The 23,248-nt window shown below is 39.8% G+C and overlaps 5 protein-coding genes across 5 annotated transcripts; 2 read left to right on the forward strand and 3 right to left on the reverse strand.

Moving 5' to 3' along the window:
* On the reverse strand, positions 1-918 carry LOC115830163 (protein phosphatase 1 regulatory subunit 3E). The gene has a single exon (XM_030794212.1). The coding sequence runs from the start codon at positions 916-918 to the stop codon at positions 1-3; it is 918 nt and encodes a 305-aa protein (XP_030650072.1).
* Positions 919-2,335: 1,417 nt separating this feature from the next.
* Positions 2,336-3,555, forward strand: c2h16orf46 (chromosome 2 C16orf46 homolog). Its single transcript, XM_030794213.1, has 2 exons — positions 2,336-2,539; positions 2,650-3,555. Exons 1-2 carry the CDS (start codon positions 2,336-2,338, stop codon positions 3,553-3,555), a joined length of 1,110 nt encoding a protein of 369 aa, XP_030650073.1.
* Positions 3,556-7,239: 3,684 nt separating this feature from the next.
* atmin (ATM interactor) lies at positions 7,240-9,397 on the reverse strand. Its single transcript, XM_030766866.1, has 2 exons — positions 9,198-9,397; positions 7,240-8,995 (listed from the first exon to the last, which is right to left on the reverse strand). The coding sequence occupies exons 1-2, from the start codon at positions 9,389-9,391 to the stop codon at positions 7,240-7,242; spliced, it is 1,950 nt and encodes a 649-aa protein (XP_030622726.1). The 5' UTR covers positions 9,392-9,397.
* Positions 9,398-15,015: 5,618 nt separating this feature from the next.
* cenpn (centromere protein N) lies at positions 15,016-17,932 on the reverse strand. The gene is made up of 10 exons (XM_030794214.1): positions 17,762-17,932; positions 17,537-17,582; positions 17,231-17,290; positions 16,961-17,034; positions 16,699-16,872; positions 16,383-16,484; positions 16,223-16,277; positions 15,994-16,103; positions 15,486-15,609; positions 15,016-15,137 (listed from the first exon to the last, which is right to left on the reverse strand). Exons 1-10 carry the CDS (start codon positions 17,930-17,932, stop codon positions 15,016-15,018), a joined length of 1,038 nt encoding a protein of 345 aa, XP_030650074.1.
* A 1,003-nt stretch (positions 17,933-18,935) lies between these two features.
* On the forward strand, positions 18,936-21,099 carry cmc2 (C-x(9)-C motif containing 2). Its single transcript, XM_030766466.1, has 4 exons — positions 18,936-19,177; positions 19,698-19,805; positions 20,032-20,103; positions 20,657-21,099. The coding sequence occupies exons 2-4, from the start codon at positions 19,725-19,727 to the stop codon at positions 20,738-20,740; spliced, it is 237 nt and encodes a 78-aa protein (XP_030622326.1). The 5' UTR covers positions 18,936-19,177; positions 19,698-19,724; the 3' UTR covers positions 20,741-21,099.
* Positions 21,100-23,248: the final 2,149 nt, after the last annotated feature.

Below are 23,248 nucleotides of genomic sequence, written 5' to 3' on the forward strand. Positions count from 1 at the left end.
CTAAATAAAGTGAATCCAACCATTCTCCCATTCGCGTGGTGGTGAGATTTTAAACCTGTGGCGCCTCACTTTGTAATTATTCCCGTTATTGTTGTCCCAGAATTCTTCCCCACCAACACAGTATTTAATAGCAAACTGTAAGGTGCCTCCACTCTCAAGGAACGTCGGGGTGATGATTTTAAAGGAGAATTTGTCTGTGAACCCATCAGTTGAATGGGGAACGTATGATGCCAGAATATCCATAAATGTGATCCAGTTATTAAGAGTATACCTCAAGAAGACATTTTTCTCGAAAGCGAGGTTCAAAACACGCACAATGCCCGAAAGACTGAATTCATCGGTCTCGACACACTCTAATAAAACCTTTACTTCTTTCACCTTCTCAAGAAAATTGGGTAATGCCCCGGGGTTGGTGAAAAGCATTTCCATAAATATAGACTGGGACGGTGCGGCTGTCAGTTTGTCGAAGTTGTTAAAGTGGAGAGCTCTGCCTTTCTTGAATTTGTCTATTATGCGTTGGGGTACCTCTGGCATGTCTGTGTCGTCAAAGTGCTTAATAGAAATTAGCTCCAGACCCAGGGAATCGGCAAATCGTACTTTCTTTTGACTCGATGGGCTCCGGCTGCGTGCAATTTCTAATTTGGCTCTTTCGACCGGAGTAGGCAAAGATTTGCATCTCCGGCGCAGAGTGGGACTCTGCGGTGGCTTCAGAAAGGCTTCTCTGCCTCTTGGTCTCTCGTCCACTACATGGTTTTCCGGGGGTTCGCAGTCCCCATTCATTGTTTCTTCGCCCTCTTCTGCCTTTTGATTTGTCGTCGCCAAGCTCCCGAAGAGCCCAGCTATGCAGCTGTAGTTTCTCGGGATGCAGTTTTTGGGAGGCAGCATGACCACGACAGTGCGTACACCTTCGGTTTCCATAAAGATACTGTGGAGTCGGAACTGTGGCTGTCGGAGTATTTGAAAGGAGAGACCGGTCAGGTGTTCCAGTGACTTCAGCACATGATGGAGGCAGTGGTCGTCTATGACACTGCGGGTTTTTGAACTAAAATTCGTCTGGCCATTGCAGTAGCAAGTGATGATCCACGACAGACGCACAAAAAGACCGATCACGAACAGACACACCCCCTTTTCCACATTAAATATGCTATATAGTAATGTTCTAAAACTAATGCTGAGTCAAAAGTAATGATGCACTGAAAGACAATTCCTTGTTCTTAGTTGATTAAACGAGATTTCTCCTCACATATAGATCCAACCAGGAATTTCTGTAGAGAGAAAAGCCGTGTGCTTGTCGATTTACGTAGCCTACGAAGTGATATTCATGAGTTGTGTGGAACAGAACGTGCTGTACTACTGGTCCCCCATGGCTTACAGCCCAACACTGGTAGCCCCTCTCATCGAAACTAATGAGAATTTAAGCTCAGTTTGGTCATAGACTAATCCTGGCGTTATTTTAAAAAATCATTCAATTTCAAAATGAGTATCCCGAGTTCATCGTCACTGTCTAAATGCAACAGACTGGTAACATGTGTTATATACGGATTTTCACCCTAATGTTCTGTGTATGGTGTATCATGGTTTGCTGCGAGTGGCTATTGTACATAACAGTTTACAAAGATGTAAAAATACAAAATGAGCCACTCTCACATCTTGTATAATAAACAGTTCTCCATTTACCGCTCTCACGCCCTCTGTCGTTTTTCCACTACGTCACATTCTTGCGCGCAAGAGTCTTTCCCTCTCATTGCTATGGCGACGGTGTTAACCCTCAAACACTTATTGCTGCGAATCGAATAGCCAAACAGCGTAACAAATTTTGGATGTGCCGCCGATCCAAGACGGTTTTAATGATCAGTACAAACTTCAAGCTTAAATGAGCATGGACGTTTACGAATAGAATGCAAATTTATTGGTAAGTTTTAGTTACCTTTTATTAAGTTTACACTAGTTACCGGCGTAAAAAGTTCCCAGTTCATCACTCGAATGTGAGATTGCTCTCAGGAATCGTGTTAGGCTAGTACTCTTATTTCAAAAACTGCTATATCAAGTTAATGGTTCAGCGCAATAGTGTTTTAGGTTGCACGTGACAAAGTCTAGAGAATTCGACAAACAATCCGCATCTTGTCTAGTGGGCAAATTTAGTGGGTAAAGTAGAGGACATCGAGACCCAGATGAAGTTAACTTTATTTAAGTTATAATAATGTTTGGCCCAAAAAATGTGTCAAACGATATGTTTTGCATCCTTTGAAAATACTGCACAAAAGCCAGTCAGTCCAGTTAGGTTATTACCTATTATTTTTGTCTCATAGATTTCACTTTGAAGACATAACACGGAATGAATAATTTAATAGGGTGCGAATCAGATCATGTAGATGGTGATGAAACAAGTCAGATGCTGCTGGACACCGGATGTGATTGGCAGTTTTGCCAGTCGCTCGACAGGGTACATGTTTTGGCACTTTTGGATATCAGCGAAGGGAGCACCTTTCAGGAACATGATATATATGAGTTTCAACCTCAGACAGACTGGGAAGAGGCTGTAAGTAGGCTGATATTAAGGCTACATATCTTATGAAAAATATATCTATGATAATACTGATTTTGACGCACAAGTCGTTTTATGTTAGTTTTTTTTGTTTGTGTTGACAGATCCAGGGTTGGGCCCAGTCTCCCCCTCTTGCCTGCTTGTTTCAAACACAAAGCAAAGGAAAGAAGATTAAACCTGAGGACTCAGATTACCACTGCCTTCTATGTGTTGACTTAAAAATTTCTGACCTCTCTGGATCTGACTGCACTCAAAATTCTCCTGAATCCTGTGATGATACGGCAGAGGAAGCTCCCAGGAATGTATGTGCTGAAACAGAGTTTCCCATAGCTTTCAGTGTGCCTCAGAGAAACACTAAACAGAGCATGTTTAGAAACAAACTGCTACCTGGGAGTGAACTGTTTTTAAAAAGTAAAACTGCATCAGGCTCAAACCACCATACTGATCAGTTTCCTCTGTTGAAAGACAGGGGTGCTGGAAAAGTGTTGCTTATGATCAGTAGCTTTTCAGTCTTGCCACCTGTCAAAGCATCACTCCCCAGAGGTCAGAGGAGTCCCACGCCTTTAAGAAGAGGTGATGCGAGCAGAGAAACCGATGAGGTTGCATTAGCTGGTTCTGCTGGGCCTGACATGGTTGAAAGGGCTGGTTGTCTGGATCGAGAAGAGGCGTCAAGGGCAGAAGCTGTGCCGCATGTTTGCTCAGCTGACCAAGGTTCTCTTACCTCCAGCTTCTTGAAATCCCAGCGCAGCCAGCATCTGTTGTCAGCTTTCAGCATGGCCCTCCCCAAACAGTGCGAGGTACCCTTCAGCAGTGTCACAGATACTCTCCCCCAGGCCATGTGCCCCCTGGGGCGACACCTCAGACAGGACACCTGTACCAAAGCAAACCCCAGCAGCTACCGGTTCCCCTTCAGTCTCAAGTCCAAGAACGTGAGACAGGCCAAGCCACAGCTCCCTGTGCTTTTTGGCACCAGGGTTGCCATTCCAGTGTCCAGCCAACGTGTGCTGTGAATGTACCGCTCACAGTGTGCACCTCAGTTTATCAGCTGATTGAAGAAAAGTAAAGTGTTCCTTCTAACAAACGTTTCATGTGGACTGAATAATACTCACAGCCAGATGCTTGAATTAAATATAGAAAAAAGTTAGTGTTTGTCCATGTGGTTTTATCCTGCATAAGATGATAAGTTTTATGAACATATAAGGAATTTTTTGCCCTCAGAAAAAAAAAAAAATTGTCGGCATATAAACATCTGTAGCCAACGTGATAGGAAAAAACTTCTTAAAATTCATTAATCAATATTTAAATAGTAGCCTATTCTTTAAAGATGTTAAATATCCAAATATGAATAAAGCTTTATCTTTCTATATCTTATATATATATATATATATATATATATATATATATATATATATATATATATATATATATACACAAAAGGAGAGAGAGAGAGAGAAAAATGGCTTTCAAATCTTTTTCCCAAAACTTTTTTTTGTGTTTTTATGTTTATGCTACTTGATATAAAATGACTAACAAGGCAGTTTTGTGGGTAACTTGAAGGGTAAAGTAAGTTTTATATTCAAACCACAGGACAAAAAAAAAAACTCTTGTTAAAGAAATGAAGGGCATTCTGACTATATGGTTCATATCAGCTAAGAATAAAGTGTATCAAGTGAAGGTTTCTGACTGCTTTTGGCATTGTATGTGCTACCTCTAAGACACAGCTATCTTATACCCACTAAAATCTATGTGAAATGCATTAACTGAGATAAAAGGGTGAAACGTACTGATATGTTTAGATGTGGGATATATTTACAGCAGTGTTGCTTTTCAGTGGTTCACATAAATGCTTTTATCATTGTGCCTACTACTGTTCATGAGTGCTTTCCCAGTTACCCAGCAACTAAAACTCCTCATTACAAAAACAATGTTAAGGGTCTTAGGCTGTTGTGTTACTCTACTGCCTTTGTGTTTAGGAAACATTCATGGTGGTAATTATTATATACTAAGTGTATCTCTGCACATAATAATTACAAATTTAGCGATTGTCACAACAGTATTCAAGCCAGCATCACAGACCTACCTGCATTTCATGGTTTATGACAGCGGTTTAATGTGAGAGCGATGGAGTTGGGAAATGTTTTTGTTTATTTCCTTCAGTTTCAGTGTTTCAGAAACAACATCTGTTTTGATGCATATTAATGTAAAACTATTTTTTTTTCAAATGACATTAAAAGTAACCATGTTTTATTAATATACTGTGGTTACTTCTGTTCTGTTAATAAACCAAACTTTCATTATGTACACTATGCTATGATACATTAATTTCATTGTAAGTAAACAAATGTGTAACTATAAGTGATTGTTTTGCAGTATTTCTTGACGTGCTTTTAAATAACCCTGATTTTAAAATAAATAAATAAACAAGCTTTTCAATTTAATCAGATTAAATACCAACCAAATAAGATTTGATTGCCGTGTAACTAAAGCAGTCCAAATTCCATACATTCAGAGAAATACAGAAACAGAAAAATTAGAGACTTCTTCTTCTGTCTCAGTTTTAGAGGCAGGAAATGTTACCTTTTCCTTTTTTAATCAGTTGAATTTCAGGAAACCTTTGTTTTAATCTTGAAACTATTCACACGATATGTATAGAAGTGCAGATACGTCATACCACCAGATTAAGTCAACTATTTGCCACATTTAGAGCACCTTGGTGGCATTAAGGCATGCATGTTCTAAATTTCTTCATTCGAAAACACACACCTCAAGATCTTCCATTTCATTTCTTTATTTTAAACATCTGCTGCATAGCCTAGACAACAGAGAAATGCCAAGTTTACGTTGGTATACAAGTCCTGAACAATATACATGGAGCAACTTAAATAAGACATGTTAAGACACAAGCCAAAAAACAGAAATGCATTTCAAAGGACTTTTCCTTGGCACAAATATGACCGCATGCATGTTCTACTGAGAAACCAAAGCTCATAAGTTAACACCTTCAAGTAATCTACCTTTTTTTTTTCCCCCTCGAGAACATTTTTTTTGTCAGCACTAGCATCATTAGCTAATACAAGAATCATACATAAATTTGGAAGTAGTGATGTCTTCTAATGAATGTAGCCTATTGTTACGCTGGGTTTTCTCCATAGGAACATGAATGGCACAATTTCTTGACTAACAGTTTTGGTTACACCACTGAAAATTCCTACAGTAAATGGACACAGTGTCACTTACATTCCGCAGTTTGTAGTTAACCCCTCATATGGTGTCATTATGTAAATTACTGACACGTCTTGGCCAAAATACTGCATAGCATTTATATAGTTTGAGACATACTCAATAATTTGAAGACATGAATGCCATTCATGTTTCATGCAACAAAAGCAGAGAATAATGAACAAGCTTAAAGGTTCACATGACGTTGTCTTTTCACAACCTTTCAAGAAAAGAGGCAAGACACACCTTTATAAAGCAGCGTGGTGTTCTTTCTCTTTTACATAATCAAAAGAAAATGTGAACACAAATTACTTAATACTTTAAATAAGGCACCAACAAAAATCTTCACATGGTAAATTATTCAAATTTAAAATGACAGAAATACACATTCATGCTCTTCAGTGAAATGTTAAAGGTCTTGTTTTACTGTAAACAATGGTGATTTGTATGTTATGTTTATCAATCACAGTACCCAATGTAAATCGTAGTTTGTAAGTGGATTACCACAGGTGAATCAAAAAAGATACCATTTCTGATAAAAGGAAAAAAAAAAAAAAAAGAGTCAAAGAGGAAATTATTTCTGAAACATGCACCGCATATGTAAGTAACGGTAGATTTAAATGTCAGGTAGCTTTACACAGGGGTTTGACACAAAAACATTATTTTCTGTAACAGTCAGCAAGAAATGTGTGCATGAATTTTGTAGTGAACCAAGAGCACACTTTACTCACAGTGACAACAGCTCAGCTGAATTCAGGCCATATATTAAGCCATATCTTTAGATACAAACTTGTACAACACTAGACACAAACTTTTGCTATACATTTAAAGCAAGCCAAATAATCTAATCAAGGCTAAAGACAATATTTAAGAGGCATGGAGACTAAATGAAAACTGTCTATTTTATAAGACGTTTTACTCACAGGTAATGGATGTACATCACATCTATCTATTTCAGACTTGTGTCAGACTGGAGAAAGACAAGAAAAGAAAAAAAAAGGGAAAAAAAAAAATTACCACCATCTTGTAGCACCGAAAGAGTACCAACCTCAAATAGCATCAAGACTCTCTCGCTGATAGGGACAGCTGTCATACTGCGATAACATCTTAATTAAGAATAACATACATTAGAGATCTATGTTGCTGTGCAAATAATATGAAATGTGAACAAAAAAGCAGTCAAATACTGACTGTGATATAAAGTGCCGCTATAGTCTACCTGGGGATATTTTAATGGATACACATTATCCCTTATGGAATGACCTTCAAATTGTAGACTGTATTACCATTTACACACAAGTTCAATTTTCACAAAGGCTGCTGAGAAAAATAGCTCTTCATGAAGATGAGGAGTGTTATTGAGAGACCTCTGAACATTACCACACAGTCTCCCTTCATGAGTTGGACACCCAAAACTGCTCTTCTCTGATGTACATCACAATAGCCACAGGGGAGCCACAATAGCAGAAGAGTCCTCAGCTGTTGGGTCTCTCAGTGTGTTGAAGAAGTGAGAACAGCTCCTCACAAGTTTGAGTCTCCACTGAGCTGAAATGGGACTCCACATTCCAGGCCAAGTCTGCCGAGAGGAAATCGTCCATGACCGTCTGCGTCTCATTGCTTGTCAGAAAGAGATGGCTTAGGCTGTCAAAAGAACTTGTGACAGTTTGAGTCTCTGTGCTGCTGAGTCTCACTTGACCGTCATTTGTACAAGGCAGGGATAGAGGAGCGGGTTGGCCATCAGTCTGGGTCTCTGTGTCCGAAGACTCTGTACTCATATTGAAGCTGGACTCTCTCAGAATGCGACCAAGGGGCATGTGCCCACTTGGGTCCAGTAAGAAATTCAGGTCTGTTTGGGTCTGGGTGTCAAACATTTCCAACTCGAGGTCGTTAGACTGTATCCTCGTACCCACATCACTATGGTGACTACCTCTCAAATTATCAAGAAGTAGGAAGTCAGTTTGTGTCTCAATGTCAAGTTGCTCCAAGGGTGTCTCTGTATTAAGTCCCCCCAAAGCACTTTCTTCTGTCTGTGTCTGGATATGTGTTGCATTCAGAAATTCCTCAAAGTCAAAGTCAATCCCTGTGTGCTGCTCTTGCACAGGTACTAAACCTGTACTGCAACTTTCTGCTGAATCTGACAGTGTCTGGTCACCCTCAAGGGCCGTACCGCCCATGCTGTTGGAAAGGATGTGCTCAAGGTCATTGAGGAGAGTCATAGTCTGGGTCTGGTTGTCTGCCACTGTGTTTTGGTGAAGCACATCAGTTTGTGCCCCAAAGCAGATAGGCCCAGTAGTTTTGGTGTCATAGTGCCCAGACTCAGAACCACTTAAGGAGTCAGCCACACTATTTGTTTGGAAAGGCTCATTAGTCAAGGGGGTCTGGGTGGAAACACTGAGCGAATCGGCATCAAAAAGATCTGTACACATTATAGCTTGGTCCATTTGAGCTCTATCTTCCCTGACTCCAACGCAACAATTAGTTTGTGTTTCCCTACTGACATTAAAGGGTGGGAAAGACAACAGGCTGAGAGTGTCCGTCTGTGCCCCTGTGGTAGCTTTGGCCCGTGAGGGAAATGTCTGGGTCTGGACGCTGACTGGAAGCTGAACCTGAGCGCTCACACTAATATCAGTCTGAGACCATGAGGAGACAGAGGCCTCACCTATGGGGGATGTTATCACGCCCCCAACAGGCGGCTTGTTGAGGTATGATATATCAGTCTGAATATCTGCTGAAGCACTTTTACTCCTCTGTCCCAGTTCATTCACAGGCTCCCGAACAGAGACCAGACTTTCTAAGTTCACCTGCACCCCAGTGCTGATGGCATCCAAGCCTGGTCTCACTGTCTTAGTGTTAAGAGAAGGCACCACTGCTCCCATAGACTGAGGCAGGAGGTGTACTGTGCTTAGGGACCCTTGGGCGTCCACAGCCAGGACCACAGACCTCAAGGCACTGCTGTCAGCTGGTGGGATCAGGACAGGTAGGTGAGCAAGCTGCATTACAGGGACATTGACCAGGGCAACTTTGGGCTTGGGCAGGAGGAGCTTCTGAATGTTCTTGGGGGGACCGGGGTTGTGGCTCAGCGAGTCGGGAATTTGGCAGGCGCCCTCAGTCGGGATAGCGCCTTCTGAGAGCTCTTTTTCAGAACCTGCCATTTCATACACCTTCTCATTAGATCTGACTTTTGTTGCACAACCTTGCTGCTCCATCTTTCTTTTCTTCACAGGAGGATACCTAAAACAACAACAACAACAACAAAAAAGGTTTAAAATTTCAACAAATTTAAGAGAGAACTTTGTGTTGTGCAATATATTAGTTCATGGTTCAACTGTTAGATTCTGTTTATAAAGTATCTTTCCAATGCAGCTGGTGGTTTTTCAGCCATCTCATTAAATTAGATAAAATGTTTTTATTATTATCCTGAAAACAGCAATACCTGTGTTCTTTGGGAATTTCGTGGCCTGTTCTATAGGTATGGGACAGGAGTGCTGCCCTGCTGGCGTATGGGCACCCACACGTACAGCTGTACGTCCTCCCACAATCCTCGGCGTGCCTCCTCAAATCCCATTCTGTGCTGTACCCATTACTGCACTTGGCGCACTTGTGTTTCTTCTCCGCATGCATCTTCATGAAGTGCTAATGCACAAATGTATAAAGTAAAAGAATATATTACCATTAAGAAACAAGGAGATGCAATTGATAAGAATAGTTATTGATATTCTCAGAATACATTTACCAGAACCATGCTAAGATACAAAATAAAGGTACATTTGCTCAGACATTGCTGTAGATAACATTTACGTTTACCTGTTTGACTAGAGAAAACTGAGAGAAGGGTCTGTTTGGCCCTCTTGGGCAGCCCTCAATTGGACAGCAGTAGAGCTTCTGAGACCCCTTCATATCTTTTCTGATGGTAGGGTTGACAAGACCTTCCTGAGATGATTGGAGCCATATGTTAATGGTAAAGACAACAATACAACAATGCAGGGACACTTCACTCACTCTAACACTTACAAAAGCCACATAAAAATCACTTCTGCAAAGTCAGGGACTTCACAGATGTTTTTTTCAAAATGGTTGGTGACATTTCGAGACAGCCAGGAAGCAATATGATGTGCTCTTTGGCTTGGGCGGTAGAACCGGTTAACCGTCATACCGGGAGAGATTTATGCTAATTACTTTCATGTTTGTAAATGCAGACTAACACATCAAGTGACTGAATGTGCACGACCATTAAAAAAAGTTCCAAAAAAAGAGGTTGACGGAATGTAAAATCACCAGTAAGTAACTTATAGATCAACAGAAAAAAAAATCATGTCCCACTATAACCCTTTATGTAAACAAACACAGTGCTGAAGATAATGGAGAACTGGGGTGCAGCATGAATAAGATGAGCAGTAATTTGTTATATTATGAGCAAAGTGTAGGCTTATTTATCCCACTAAAAAAACCCTAACAACAAACAAAAAAAAAAAAAAAAAACACTGTTACTGCCCAAAAGCAAAGTTTACTCTAATGTGAATTATCATCTATGCAGTATACTTAAATATTTTTTATGTAGTCTATGACATACTTCTCACACTTCTCACAGATATTCTGGTGCAGGTGGACATACTTCCCTCTCTAACACATAAGGGTTTTTCCATCGTAAGTCACATGCTATGACATCCTCAATCTCAGAATGTTCACGAATGATCAGTTCTGTTACAACAAAAAATATCATTTGACTTTTGAAACATGAAGCTAGTAGATTACACCAGAATGGACACATTGATTACATAGGAATCATAAAATATTTTGTAAAAACTATTTATCGGGGCCTTTGGGGGGTTCAGCAGAAAAGACGCCAGCCCAGCACCATGGACACCCGGGGGTTACCTATATGAGTAACGGTGCTCTCGGCTTAGCTGGCTGTCCACACGGACACAGTTGGCAGTGTTTGTGGGTGGGGAGCCAGCAGGGGATCATCTCCTCATTGCTGCAAGAATGACTCTGACTGGTTGGTCAGGGACCAATTGCTGGGGGACAGATCTGGGGAGCATAGCATGGACCTGTGCATGTACTGTGGTGTCCTGAAAAAGTCCTCTGCTGCCTGGAGAAAAGAGGTGATCGGCAACTCAGCAGGTACCAGAGGGACACATGTGGTAGTTTATGCCCTCCCCTGCCAACAAGGAAGTTGTGCAAGTGACGTGGAATAGAATTATGAGGGAAATTGATACGACCAAATTGGGATTAAAAGCGAGAATTTTATTTCCAATGTTCAGTGTACTTGAAATTCCTTAGTGACAATGATTCAGCCGAAAGGAATCAAATTTAAAATGTTCATAGAAAGACATTTTAAACTTTCCTCTTGGTGCTTTTCATGCCAGCCCCCATCAGAGCAGTGCAGATGAAGCAGGCTTTATTTAACTACTTTACGCAACTGTGATAGGCCTACATGTAGCTAATTAGCAAAATTATTCCAAAAGCCCATATTGGGCATCTAGGGCACTTGATTCCTCAATGGGCAGTCCTGAAAAAATAGTAAAGTCCTGCAGCAGACAGTTAAATGTATTATTTCAATAACAAAGAAGATTCTTATGTGACAGTGCAGAGTAAACGAAAGAGAGTACACTTGGGAAACAATTCACCATGGTTACTAGTTTAATGCGATGGGAGATGTTTTTTTTTTTTTTTTTTTTTTTCTTAAATGGGAAATGGGATGAGAAATATTTTGAAAGTAAAATGTAGACAGAGCAGACACACATTGTTTTGTTTCTTTAAAGGCTTTGTTGAAAAGGAATGGCATTGCACTATAGTGTCTTTACACCATACACCCACGGTAGATAAGAGTGATTCACCCCCATAGTCCCAGCTCTATTTGCAATTTAGAACAGGCATGTTGAGAAGCATAAGTCAGAGAGGAAAGGTGAGTTCGATCACAGAGGAAGCAGTTTTGGACACACTGAATTCAGGCTCTGCAACCATTTAACACAAGCTGAAACCCAGAACTACTGCAGGACTGTTGCACAAGCCTTGGACAAGAGAATACAGACTTCACCTTGCAAGCCATGAAATCACAGGCTCCCTTTATCTGCATCAATAAATAATGCATTAGCACTCAGCAACTTGAGAGAGTGTTATTGCTAAAGTGTACTGCTGGCTTGGGTTGAATTACGTCACTCCCCCAAGCAGAGGCTACCATGGAGGATTTAATCAACATTTTTTTGTTAAGTGACTAATGTGTTGAATGATTTGAAGATAGCTGGGCATGGCATGTCTGCCACCTTTTTTGCCTTTTTAAATTTAGAAGCAGTTTGCTCTCATCCAACTTAAAAGTTTGGGCCCCTGACTGTAAACAAAAACTGTCTGTGTGAATATGTAATAGGTGTGACTGAATGAGAACTAGCGTTACTTTCAAATGATGGTAAAACAATGCCAGCCCACTTCAGATTCATGTGGCGTAGGGTCCAAAACCTTCATTTGTTCTGGACTAGCGACAGGCTCACAGAATTTCAAACAGGGCATCACAGAGATGCACTGTTGTACATCTTGAACAATTCTATAATTTCACCTCATTTTAAACTAAATATGTCTATAGGTAGATAACAATATATTTCATAATTTACAACAATTACCAAGTGTTCGTTAGGCTATACTGTAATGCAAAGTAACTATCGGGTAATCAGAGGACTCATGTGGTCATTACTAACTGGTTTGTCAAACTCCAGCAAACTGGAACACAGAAAGAGACAAAAGAGTAAGTCTAAAAATCACACTTAAAGAGGCTGCTTAGAATTTTATTTACACTAAGAACAGCAGTCAAATCGTTAGCTAATACTGCCCATGTTCGCAATGCGGGTACAATTCTGAGGCTGATCTTTTTGCATACGAAGCTCTGACTTAAACGTTCACGAGACCAGACGGTGATTGCCTTTTTTTAAATCCACGACGAGAAATACACCTGCATTTCTAATGTATGAACGTCGCGGAGGCCATCAAAAGGTTGTTTAATGACAACTGTGACCGCCAATGGTCAAGAAATGATCTGCCAATTTTACAATGACATATTATCTGCGGGTTTGGCTGCCAAGCTGTCTCAACGTCGAGAGTACCGCTAAAGCTCAAGTAAGTTGCATGCCGTTGCCTGAATAGATAGCAAGGACCGTGAAAGTAGCTTAACTACCTTGACTCTGTGAGACTTCACGAGATGCATATTTAGAGCTGGAGTGTTCGGGAGAATCTTTCCACATCCTTCAACGGTACAGAGTATATTGGTCCGCACTTCTTTGGTAAGCTCACTTATCGAAGGTTTTATGATTTCTCTGGATTGCAGAGGTGGCTCTTCGCTCCCATTCTTACTGCTTTGGAAGGTATTATTGTTGCAATATGACTTCTCCGGCGAAGGGGCAGCCATGTTTCTATTGATACACGACTAGCCTTCGCATGCAAACACGACAACAGCGCACCATATAACCTAAGCGACAACGTTCACTTCCGGGAGACTTTCCTAGCAACCAGTTCAGCCTCCCACAAAGCGTCTTGACAACAAGTCTTACCGCAGTTACTGTACGGGCGAGGTTAGAGATCGTTGCGTACATTTGTTTCACATGGGCGGGCACTTTACGGATTTATGAAAATGAATAGGGATATTTTTCCCTAAAAAGGAAATGAATAACTTTATCACTATCGATTTTTTAATTTTGATTCAGACAACCTGCATATATATCTTTTTTTAATACAAGCACATAATTTCGGCGCAGGTACTGGTGGAGAAATGCATCACTGTGCATGCGATAAATGCACTTTTTCAGTCCATTCTTACAAAGTGAGAGATTAATTACGTAAAACCAGAAAAATTGCATTTAGCTTCTTTTCACAGTGTTAGAATCATTTTAGCAAGTGAAACGATATGATCAGGACCCAGCTGGGTTTCAAAAACAGGAAGATGACGGTATGGAAAGAGTGCGGCATAACAAACTACCCTAATTACAAATAATACATATGTAGTCCGATATATGTTGCTTCGTTACATTGTATTGCCTATCGAGAATCGTTTCTCCTAACATATAACGTTTCAACTATGACTAATGAGTCATTTCTTGAGCACAGTTAAGTGAAAGCACACAATTTCACACAGCATATAATCTCGTGGGTCAGTTACGGTCCTTTTTCAAGAAACTAGAATGAACTTCTGCAATTTGCCTTGATCTCCACTGTGTTGCTGATCTTCCATTGAGTCAAGCAGGTCTGTGGGTACTAAATTTGGCCTAGGACATATAATTAAATTCAGGTTGACGTGGATCAAGAGAAGTCCTGACAACCACTTTGGTACATATACAGTAACTTTGCATAATAACTAATTTGTTAGACAATGTCTAGCCATTTAATTTTTTTTTTAATTACATGTAGACCAGGTGAAGTGGTTGACCAAGTAACTAACCATCTGGTTTAAAGTATTTTTCTGAAACACAATCCATTCACTTGTTAGACTCTGTTCAAATCTGCAATGACCACACCTTTGTAAAACAGAAAACACTACAACCATGTTTGCACTCCATCAGGTAGTGTCACAAGAAAGGTAGTTTGATAATCAGTTACATTGTGAGCTACATTAGGACAGTGGACATCAGTGCACACATGAATTGTTTTAATAATGATGACAATTTCACATTCACAGGGTTCTTTATATTTGTTTCAGTATGCAGGTATGGGAAAAAATGTGCTTTTCCTGCTAAAAGCAAATTAATCTTGATAGTGTAATGTTGTGAAGTAGGTAGCCAATGAAACTGCAGTAGTGTTTATTTCAAAACCAGTTGTAGTGACATGCCTATGTGCTAAAAAGGGACTCTTGATAATCAACAATACAAACAGTTTATTCCAAGACGTCAAATGATAAAATAACAGAAACACATCACTTTAAAAGTTTGAGAAACTAATCAAAAGAAGAGGCTGAAAAATCCACACCGACAAAGAATGAAGAAAATGACAAAACCTCAGAGGGGAAAGAGCAGAACTGAGCAAACTTATATACACACACACACATATATATACATACTTCAAAAAGTGCTTAAACAATACCATATTTTGTAAAACTACATTAAACTACATTACAGGTAAACTCCACAGTTTGATTAAAGCCAATTATATACCTATGTTTATGTTTGGAATTGTATCAGAAATGTGTATAATTTATATTCAGCTCTTGAAGGAATATATTGCACTATGCACCTGCAGTCAATTAGAGTTTGCTTAAACCCTAATCTATGAAAATCTCAAATCTTTCGTCCTGTCATCTGACTAGCGGCACCAGGGCCTTTTTCTGTGATCACAAAGTAGTTCCTCCCTTTCTGTGTGATTGAAGACAAGAGGGGGGTGACAGGAGCATCAGCCATGCCTGTGAAAGAATGATTCAGTTAGACAAACACATCAAACACCAAGTAGATTCAGGGTTGTCAGGAAAGAGCGTGCTTGCTCTGCCCCCTTGTGGCCATCCATAACATTGTGAAAAAGCTGTTGACAAGCGTAATAAAAGTACGGTAAATGTTACTGGAGGAATGGGGACATATAAAAAGTGATGACTAGAAAATGAACTGTCATCTATGCGAACAGTTTGGTTCAATAAAAGAAAGAACAACAATACAAAGGATACCACATCAAAGGACACCAATGACAGAATTAAAATAGGTCTACTCTCATGATGGAGAGAAGTTTTAACATTTAACAAAAAGGACAGTATGAGTACCTGAGGCCACACAGTGGCGAAGTGACTCCAGGAGATTGGTGCTGGTAAACTGCACAACACCCTTAAAAGGCTCATCCCGATCGATCAGAGTGTCGTTGCCGTTCCCTTTGTACTTTGTCTCCAGCTGAGAGGATGGGTAGATGAAGAGGAAAGTCAAACCGTGCCAAGTGTATCCATTTCATTGAATTCAAAAGGTGATAGGTTACAAGAGTATTAAATAAGAGAGAGGGTAAAGACAGTTATTGCCTGTGTAGAGACTGTGTATGCAAGAGGCAATTATCTGTATATTGTGAATTTCACCAGGCAGGAACTTTGTCCAAAACTGAATACCTAATAAAGTAAATAGGTCTGACTTATAGCTGCTTCAATGAACTAGGATTTTGTTTTAGTTTTTTCATGTCAGTTTTTGGGGCAAAATATTATTAAAGCAAATGGCGCGAAGTGATAAATTTCATGAGACAGAATGCACATAAGAGAAACAGGTCTAAATGGACAAGAGGCCACACACCCTGTAAACAGCAGTTTCTAGCTTTGGAACAGTCCCGTCACCAAATGCCTCACAGGCCATCTGAAGTCGTTTTTCTGCCAGCTCTGCATGCTCTTTTCCAATATTGGGATCTACAAAAGATGATTGAGCAAACAGTTCAGCAAACACACTAACCCACACATATGCAACAGAATCACAGATTAAATTGTACAGTGCTCTGTTGTTTTTGTCTTTCTAAATAACTACATACGGGAAGGAAGAGCATTCCTCTCCTGAAGAGGTCTTGACTGATTTGTTGGAAATACCTGAAATAAATAAACAATTGTATGAATGAATGAATCTCTATTGTGTGACAGCATATCCACATCATTCTCCATACAGGACTAAGTGGAAGCAAGCTGCCTCCCTACCTGCTGATACTGCCTCATGAGCAGGTCTCTCAGCGCAATGAGACTGCTACCACTCAGATGGGCATCCTTTATGGAGCTGTGTCTGGTGGATAAGACCAGTGCCTAGAGGACACAACATTTAGAGACAATGAGTTCATAGAGCACAGCCAGTGAGAGAACTGAAAATCTAAATAACCAATTATATTCTGTGACTAAGACAACAACTAATATGAGTCCTGAGAAAAATACCAAACATCTCATTGTACCTATAGAAAATGTGAGCATACAGTGCAACACATGACAGTGAAAAAGAATTAGGCCAGTTTGTCACAATCACCTGATATAGATAAGGCTTGTGTTTGGATGACAGTTTAGAGACAAACACGTAAGGAGTCTGTAAGTAATGCACAACATATGTTGGCTTGAGTTGGTTAGGTTTGTTAAAGTTGTCTCCCCATGCGATGCGGATCCATATGGCCTGGTCCTCATGTTTCTTTATTTTGACAGACACCTTAGAAAACAAAAACAGAAATAAAAACTGGTGTACAGGCTAGAATTTTAACTGATTCTATCATTCTAAAAAGGAACAGGATGCTCACATGTCTCATGACCTCCATTAAGTGTGCCTTGAACTGCTCTCTGAATTGCGTCAGCTCAACAGACAATGCTTCATCTAAAGAAATAACATGCAAAAAATTGTGAAATTGAAGTCCAGTTCTGTGTCACATGCATCCAATAGACAAACCAATAACATGGCGGCTCTGAAAAATTATGAATCAAAATCTTATCTAAGTCATTCTGTAAGTGCATTTTAAGATAATTTTCTATCAAACCTAATTAACTTCCTTTGATGGTAGAACAAACGTTACCTTCTGCTTCTAAAAGCTGACAGGCATGCCAGGTTCCTTGGTTTGGGTTTCGTATGTGGTCTGGGATGAGGAAAATAATTTGATCATTGACTGGAAGGATAGTAGACACAACTCACATGCTCCTTCGAGTAACAGAAAGTACATGGAAAAATAGCTTTGGGAAAGCAGGGTAAGCTTTATGTAAGTACATCAGGTTTAATAAATAAATTCCTTGAAAGTTATCAATGTAAACTGGCTACCAGCAACTAAACTTTAAACTGGCGAAAGGTCAATGATAGGTAGGATTGTTCAATGGGAGGTACTCACAAATCATCTCAAGTTCGGTCACATGTTTCACGTTCAAATCGTTCTCCTAGAAGCGAAAGATTCAAATGAGGAACTCAGTGGAGATAAAGGGCAAGGGAGTTTTAGCAGTACATCCAGATACTTATGTCAGGCTGGTAAAATGCGTAATTAATTACAGTAAATTCATGGAGAGCATATATGAATCAACAATAATTTATAGCTGCTGAACTAACTGAAGTGGGTTACCTCACATAGCGAGCGTAGATTCTCCAGAAATACCCACTTTGGTTGGGAAAAATCCAGGGTTTCCAGCTGACTCGTTGAAATGTGTTCCCAACTTTTTAACGTATCTTGCAGTTTTTTAACTGGTATTTTTCTTATTGTCCGTCGTAAAATGTCAGTCGCTATATCATCCATTGCAACAGCTCAATGGATATGATAACGTATATATTAAAGCCTATAAGGATCTAAGAACTTTTGCATTCATAACTGAATTAAAAACAACCCGCCCAACAATCGAACGGGTTCGAAATACCAGCTTCCGTTGACATCAGTTCCGCTTAGCGTTCCTCAACTTTTTAGCTAAAATATCAAATACTTGTAACAGCTTTTATCACAACATTCTAAGTGTAACTAAATATAGTACTCTTCTAAAGGCATTCAGCTGCGAAATCAAGACTGATAATGGAGAATCTGAGTCAGATTCAAGAGTTTGTTAGCGAACCTGAGGATTCTCTTAGTAGTTGCTGTGCTGCCGTCTGGCGGAGAGGGGGAAGAAATGCCAACACAAGCACACACACACACACGTACGTATGTAAACTAAAAGTATAATTAATTGAATTCCATTAATATTGTTATTATTATTATTATTATTACTAGTAGTAGTAGTAGTCGTAGCAGAAGTAGTAGTAGTAAAACACAGTTTTATTCATTTATTTACTCTATTTTATATTCTTAGGTCATTGTCACTTTTAACATGGTAAATGATTTGAACTAATCCAGAGAAACCCTCGTCAGAATATCGGGATCGCCATGACCTCGCACTGGTGGAACAGTGTACAATTGGGAATTCGCTAAAATCGTGGGAAATCATGGAAGATCGTTAAAAACTAAAACCACAAGATTCCCCGTGCTGTTTCTTATTTACTTGTGCCTTAGTGCACGCGTCTCAAAATCCAAATATACAGTCACATGACCCTCCCCAGAGGGCAAAAAGTGAAAACAAAACCGCTGGTCTTGGTGGTGGTTTACGTATCTCTTTAAGGTTATACACTAGAAAACTGTTCTTAGAACATTGTGGTATGATTGGCTTGAGAACTGAGTGCCACCTCGTTGATTCGCTGGCAATAACGTCAATCAACTACGGTCTTCCGGTATGTATCCTTTCGTTACACAAGGGGTGAAATGTGTGAGTTAAGAATTGAGCGGTAATCTGCGAAACCAGACCGGTCAGATCTAAAAACAGCGATAATCCACAAAACCCGATCAAATTGATATTTTAATCTGGGTCTGCAAAAATTCTTACAAGTTGCCTAAAGTGACCGACAGGGTTTTGCCCTTCAAAAGCTGTGAAAAGTTAGCTAACTCATGTACGATCTGTCCACTTTTTGACAGGTCACCCTACAAAACCACAACACCTTAAATGCCCACGTTTACAGACAGGTGAGTTCAATTAGCTACAGATTTATTCTGCATGTGTGACATCGATGTTATTAAATTATACCTAGACGCAAAACGAAGGGCCACGTGTCGAATTAGATTTCTTGTCCCATTTAATCTGGTAAATGGTGTTATTGCATGTGGTTGTGCAGCTGTCCTCTCAGTAACATTTTAGGCAGAATGTTAGTCGACCGAAGATAGCTACTTTGCGTCGCTTCATATATGTAAATTATGTCATGACAGGAGTCTCAAAGAGACAAATACAAGTCAGTAGCTAGACTGTTGTCTTCTCTTCCCTTACAGGTAAGTGCGACGAAGGAAGGAAAGGGTTCATCATGAAAGACGCTGGAATGGGCTGGGGAGGCAGTAGTATCCTTAAAAGTGGGTTAGAGTAGATCGCAGACCAGTCATATTTCAGATGGATTGATCGAATGTGAATTAGGAACATCCTTACAGTGCTCAGCTAATTTTCATTCACTGGATGCGAACATCTCGAGTGTTGTCATGTTTGTTTTTGTTCAAGGTTTAAGACGTGAGACCTTAACTCAAGATGCACCCAGACTTGTCCCCCCATTTACACACTGATGAATGCAACGAGTTGATAACAATGCTTAAAAAATGCCACAAGGAGGTAAGCAGTGAGGTCACTAACCCAGTGGTCTATTCTGTACTGTGCTTCAGACCCTGGTAGAGTGTCCTCTTTAATCTCTAGCATCTTCCAGTTGCCATCTCTTAAACTCCTTAATCAGATAAAGCTTCTAATGTGTAGGCCTGTAGTTATACTGTGGTTTTATAGTGGCTTGTTTAACCTCTTGCAGTGCAGTTGTTGATATACTTTGGTCTTGCCTTACTTTCAGCACAACGTTCTCAGGTTCTTTGGCACTTGTAATGAGTTGGATCGTGCAATGCGAGACTGTCTGAAGAAAGAGGTGAGAAGCATAACATCATAACACAGCTGTCTTTTCTCCCCACCGTATTTCTTTGACCCCCCCCCCCTTTCACCAAACATGAAATTGCTGATTTCCCTTTATTGTCTTAAGTCCACATCATAGCACACAGCACATATATGTCTTAAATATCTGCATACACAAGTGGTTAAGTAGAGCTGGTGATTTGTAAACTATATGCAGCCACTGAAGTATTTTTGAACATGCAAACCTAGAATAATGCAGAAAAATGTCTTTTAATTTAAAAGAAACTATTTTTCTAGTCATTAATACTATCCACAGAGTTTCTACAATGAACTCTTACCAGCTAAATTGCTTAGGTCACTGAATATGCCTTTTGTTTTGGTCTTTTATAATTCTGAATAATCTCAGAACCCTCTCTCTGGATACTGGCATCACATATCTGACTCTTACAGTAATTACATATGAAGAAATTACAAATGACTTATTGTCTTGTCAGATACGTGATGACTCACATAATACCTTGAATGGCACTTGTTTTTTTTTTGTTTTTTATTGCTAACAATTCATACAGTATCAAGCTAAGAGGGAACGGAGCAAGGCCCATGCTGAGGAAATGAGACAGAGACTTAAGGAGGGCCCCAGACCACAGAGCTAAGAGCAGAAGGGCTGTCCACAGCTGTACACCACACTGAGACATGCCCTGGAGCTTGGACCAGGACCTCTTGACTGAGCATTTGCATTGTCACCTTCTTTGCTGCTGTAAGACAACTGAGAGGTTTCTTGTCTCCATGGGTTTGTTGTGACTTTGTTAGATGTATTGATCATGGACTCCGGATAAAGTAAATAAAGGGACAGCATCGCTGTTGGAATACGTACTAACTGAAATGAAAACAAGGCAAAGGAACTTTATGAGATGTGCCCTTGATAAGAATCTGTGCAACCTGACATGAAAAGGTTACATATCTATTTAAAGCTATTTAAAAGATGTGTAAATTATGAATAATATGCACTCAAGTATTTCCGATCATCATTTATGAATAGTTTCAGAATAAAACATGTTGTTTCCAGCAAATAATTAATTTTATGTATTGCTTGTTTCTGATATTGGTCTTATTTTGGTTAAATATGTAAATTCAAGCCAGCTGGCTAAACAGGTAATGCAGGCATGCAGATGAGCTTTTGCTTTTTGCTCCTTTTGATTTGAAAAACACATGATTATGTATACCCTATTAGGTGCTATATACGTTTGTGCAATGCGTTATTCACAGAATCTTCACATGGAGTGTGAAAGCTTTCCTGTTGTGCAGTCAATCTGGTCCTGCTAATATCATCTGAGGACTTACAGTACATTTAGTGGATGCAAACAAACATGGATCCAGTAGACCATAGGCTCAATTATGGCTGTTAAGGGCACATGATTGAGGCATCTCTGTTTTTCCCATTCCCTGTGATAGAATGACTCACTGTGTTTCAGTGAGACCATTAGTCAGCGTTACACCTGAAAATCAAAGACACTGGGCCATGCAGGAGGCTTATCTTGCCTTTTATCAACTGTTATACTCAGCTGCTTACAGCCTAAAGTGTTTTGATTAACATAGAAAAGAACTCTTTTTTTCTTGTGAAGCTCAGTAAGTATATAGTTTAAGAGATTTGCTTTGCTAGTCCTAAGCTGTATTCCAAATGTCCACTCACTCACTCACTATATACCAGTCAGATAGGGCATAAGGGCAGACAGCTGTTGACACGTTTCGGACTCTGTTTGGATGTTACGCTGATACATAATTATGCGCCGGACATTCGTAATTATTATCCCTGTCGCGTGAACAAATGCCAGAACATCTGCATCTGATTGGTCTATTAAGACTTGCTTGCTTTCATGAGACAGGCTGCAATGCATGATGGTCTTAAGTCGATCGATGTAGGGTACAGGGTACAGCCTCTGTACACTATGTTTCGGTGTGCCTCGCGACGATTTTGTAGTGCACAATATAGTGTCGTAAATTTACAGCTGAGATTTTGAACAGCACTACAAAATGTCTGATTCACTATATAGTGGACTGTATACTGGGTGAGTGGACATTTCAAACACAGGTCTAGTCTTCATGGCAAAATACAGTCTGTTTTGCTGCAATCCACATTTCTTTTAGATCTGTTTAATATCTTTTTTAAACCAAAACAACAAATTGTTTATATTTGACTCACACCTTGTTTCTGTTACACTCGTTAGCTTTGTCAAGACCTTTCGTGTTTGAACTTTCTGTTCAATATGAACAAAGACTAACTGGCACTGTCGAAGGCCACAGACCCAGGTGGAGAAGTCATATTAAATCATAACAAAGGGGCATAGTTCATAACTGAGACCAGTGATCTGACAGCTTCTTGTAATTTACCAGAGCAACTGTTTTGTAATTTAAGATCTCAGGTTTAAAAAAGGGACGAGATCAGCTTATGTAGAGAGTGGATGTGTTGCAGAGACATGGGTCTATGAGGACATTAAAATGACTCATTTTTATTATGGAGGAATTTGAGAGAACAGAGATCCTTGGCTGACCATTAAAGATGGGGGTATAGCTATTCATATAGCAGCCTCAAAGCAAGAAGATGGACAGATTATTAAAGAGACTTCATGGAGTGTCTGTGTATACAGTCGCCCTCACTGCTTTCATGGACAAGTATCAGCTAGTCACATTAATCTGCCATTCACTTTGATATTTACATTTGGGGCTGTGAGAAGGCCTATGATGGCTTGGCAACCAACAACCTGATGGACATATATGCTGAACACTGATCATATCCCATCTGGAGAATGGGGATGGTTTGTTGGTGGGCTGCAGAGAGAAGCCAGAGGGGCTTTACAAATAATTGCACAAAAAATACCTCACTGAAGCTACTAAACCTTTAGGCAAGGAGAGAGCTTCAGGCTAAAAAAACAGGTGTGCTCCTCCAAAAGCAGAATTAACTGCAAAAAAGTAGTCTTCACTCACTAATGTTGCATTAAAAATGATTAAAGATATATAGTTATAAACATATCAACCAGTAGTAATGTTGCATATCCTGCACAATTCATTCATAATTCACCATTTTTTTGCAAGTTTTAATGGACTATACACAAACTAAACTAAAGTGAAGTAAACAATAGTTAATTGGTTACAATACTCCAGGT

This window comes from Chanos chanos, chromosome 2 (genome assembly GCF_902362185.1).
Source record: "Chanos chanos chromosome 2, fChaCha1.1, whole genome shotgun sequence".
NCBI classification, from domain to species: Eukaryota; Metazoa; Chordata; class Actinopteri; order Gonorynchiformes; family Chanidae; genus Chanos; species Chanos chanos.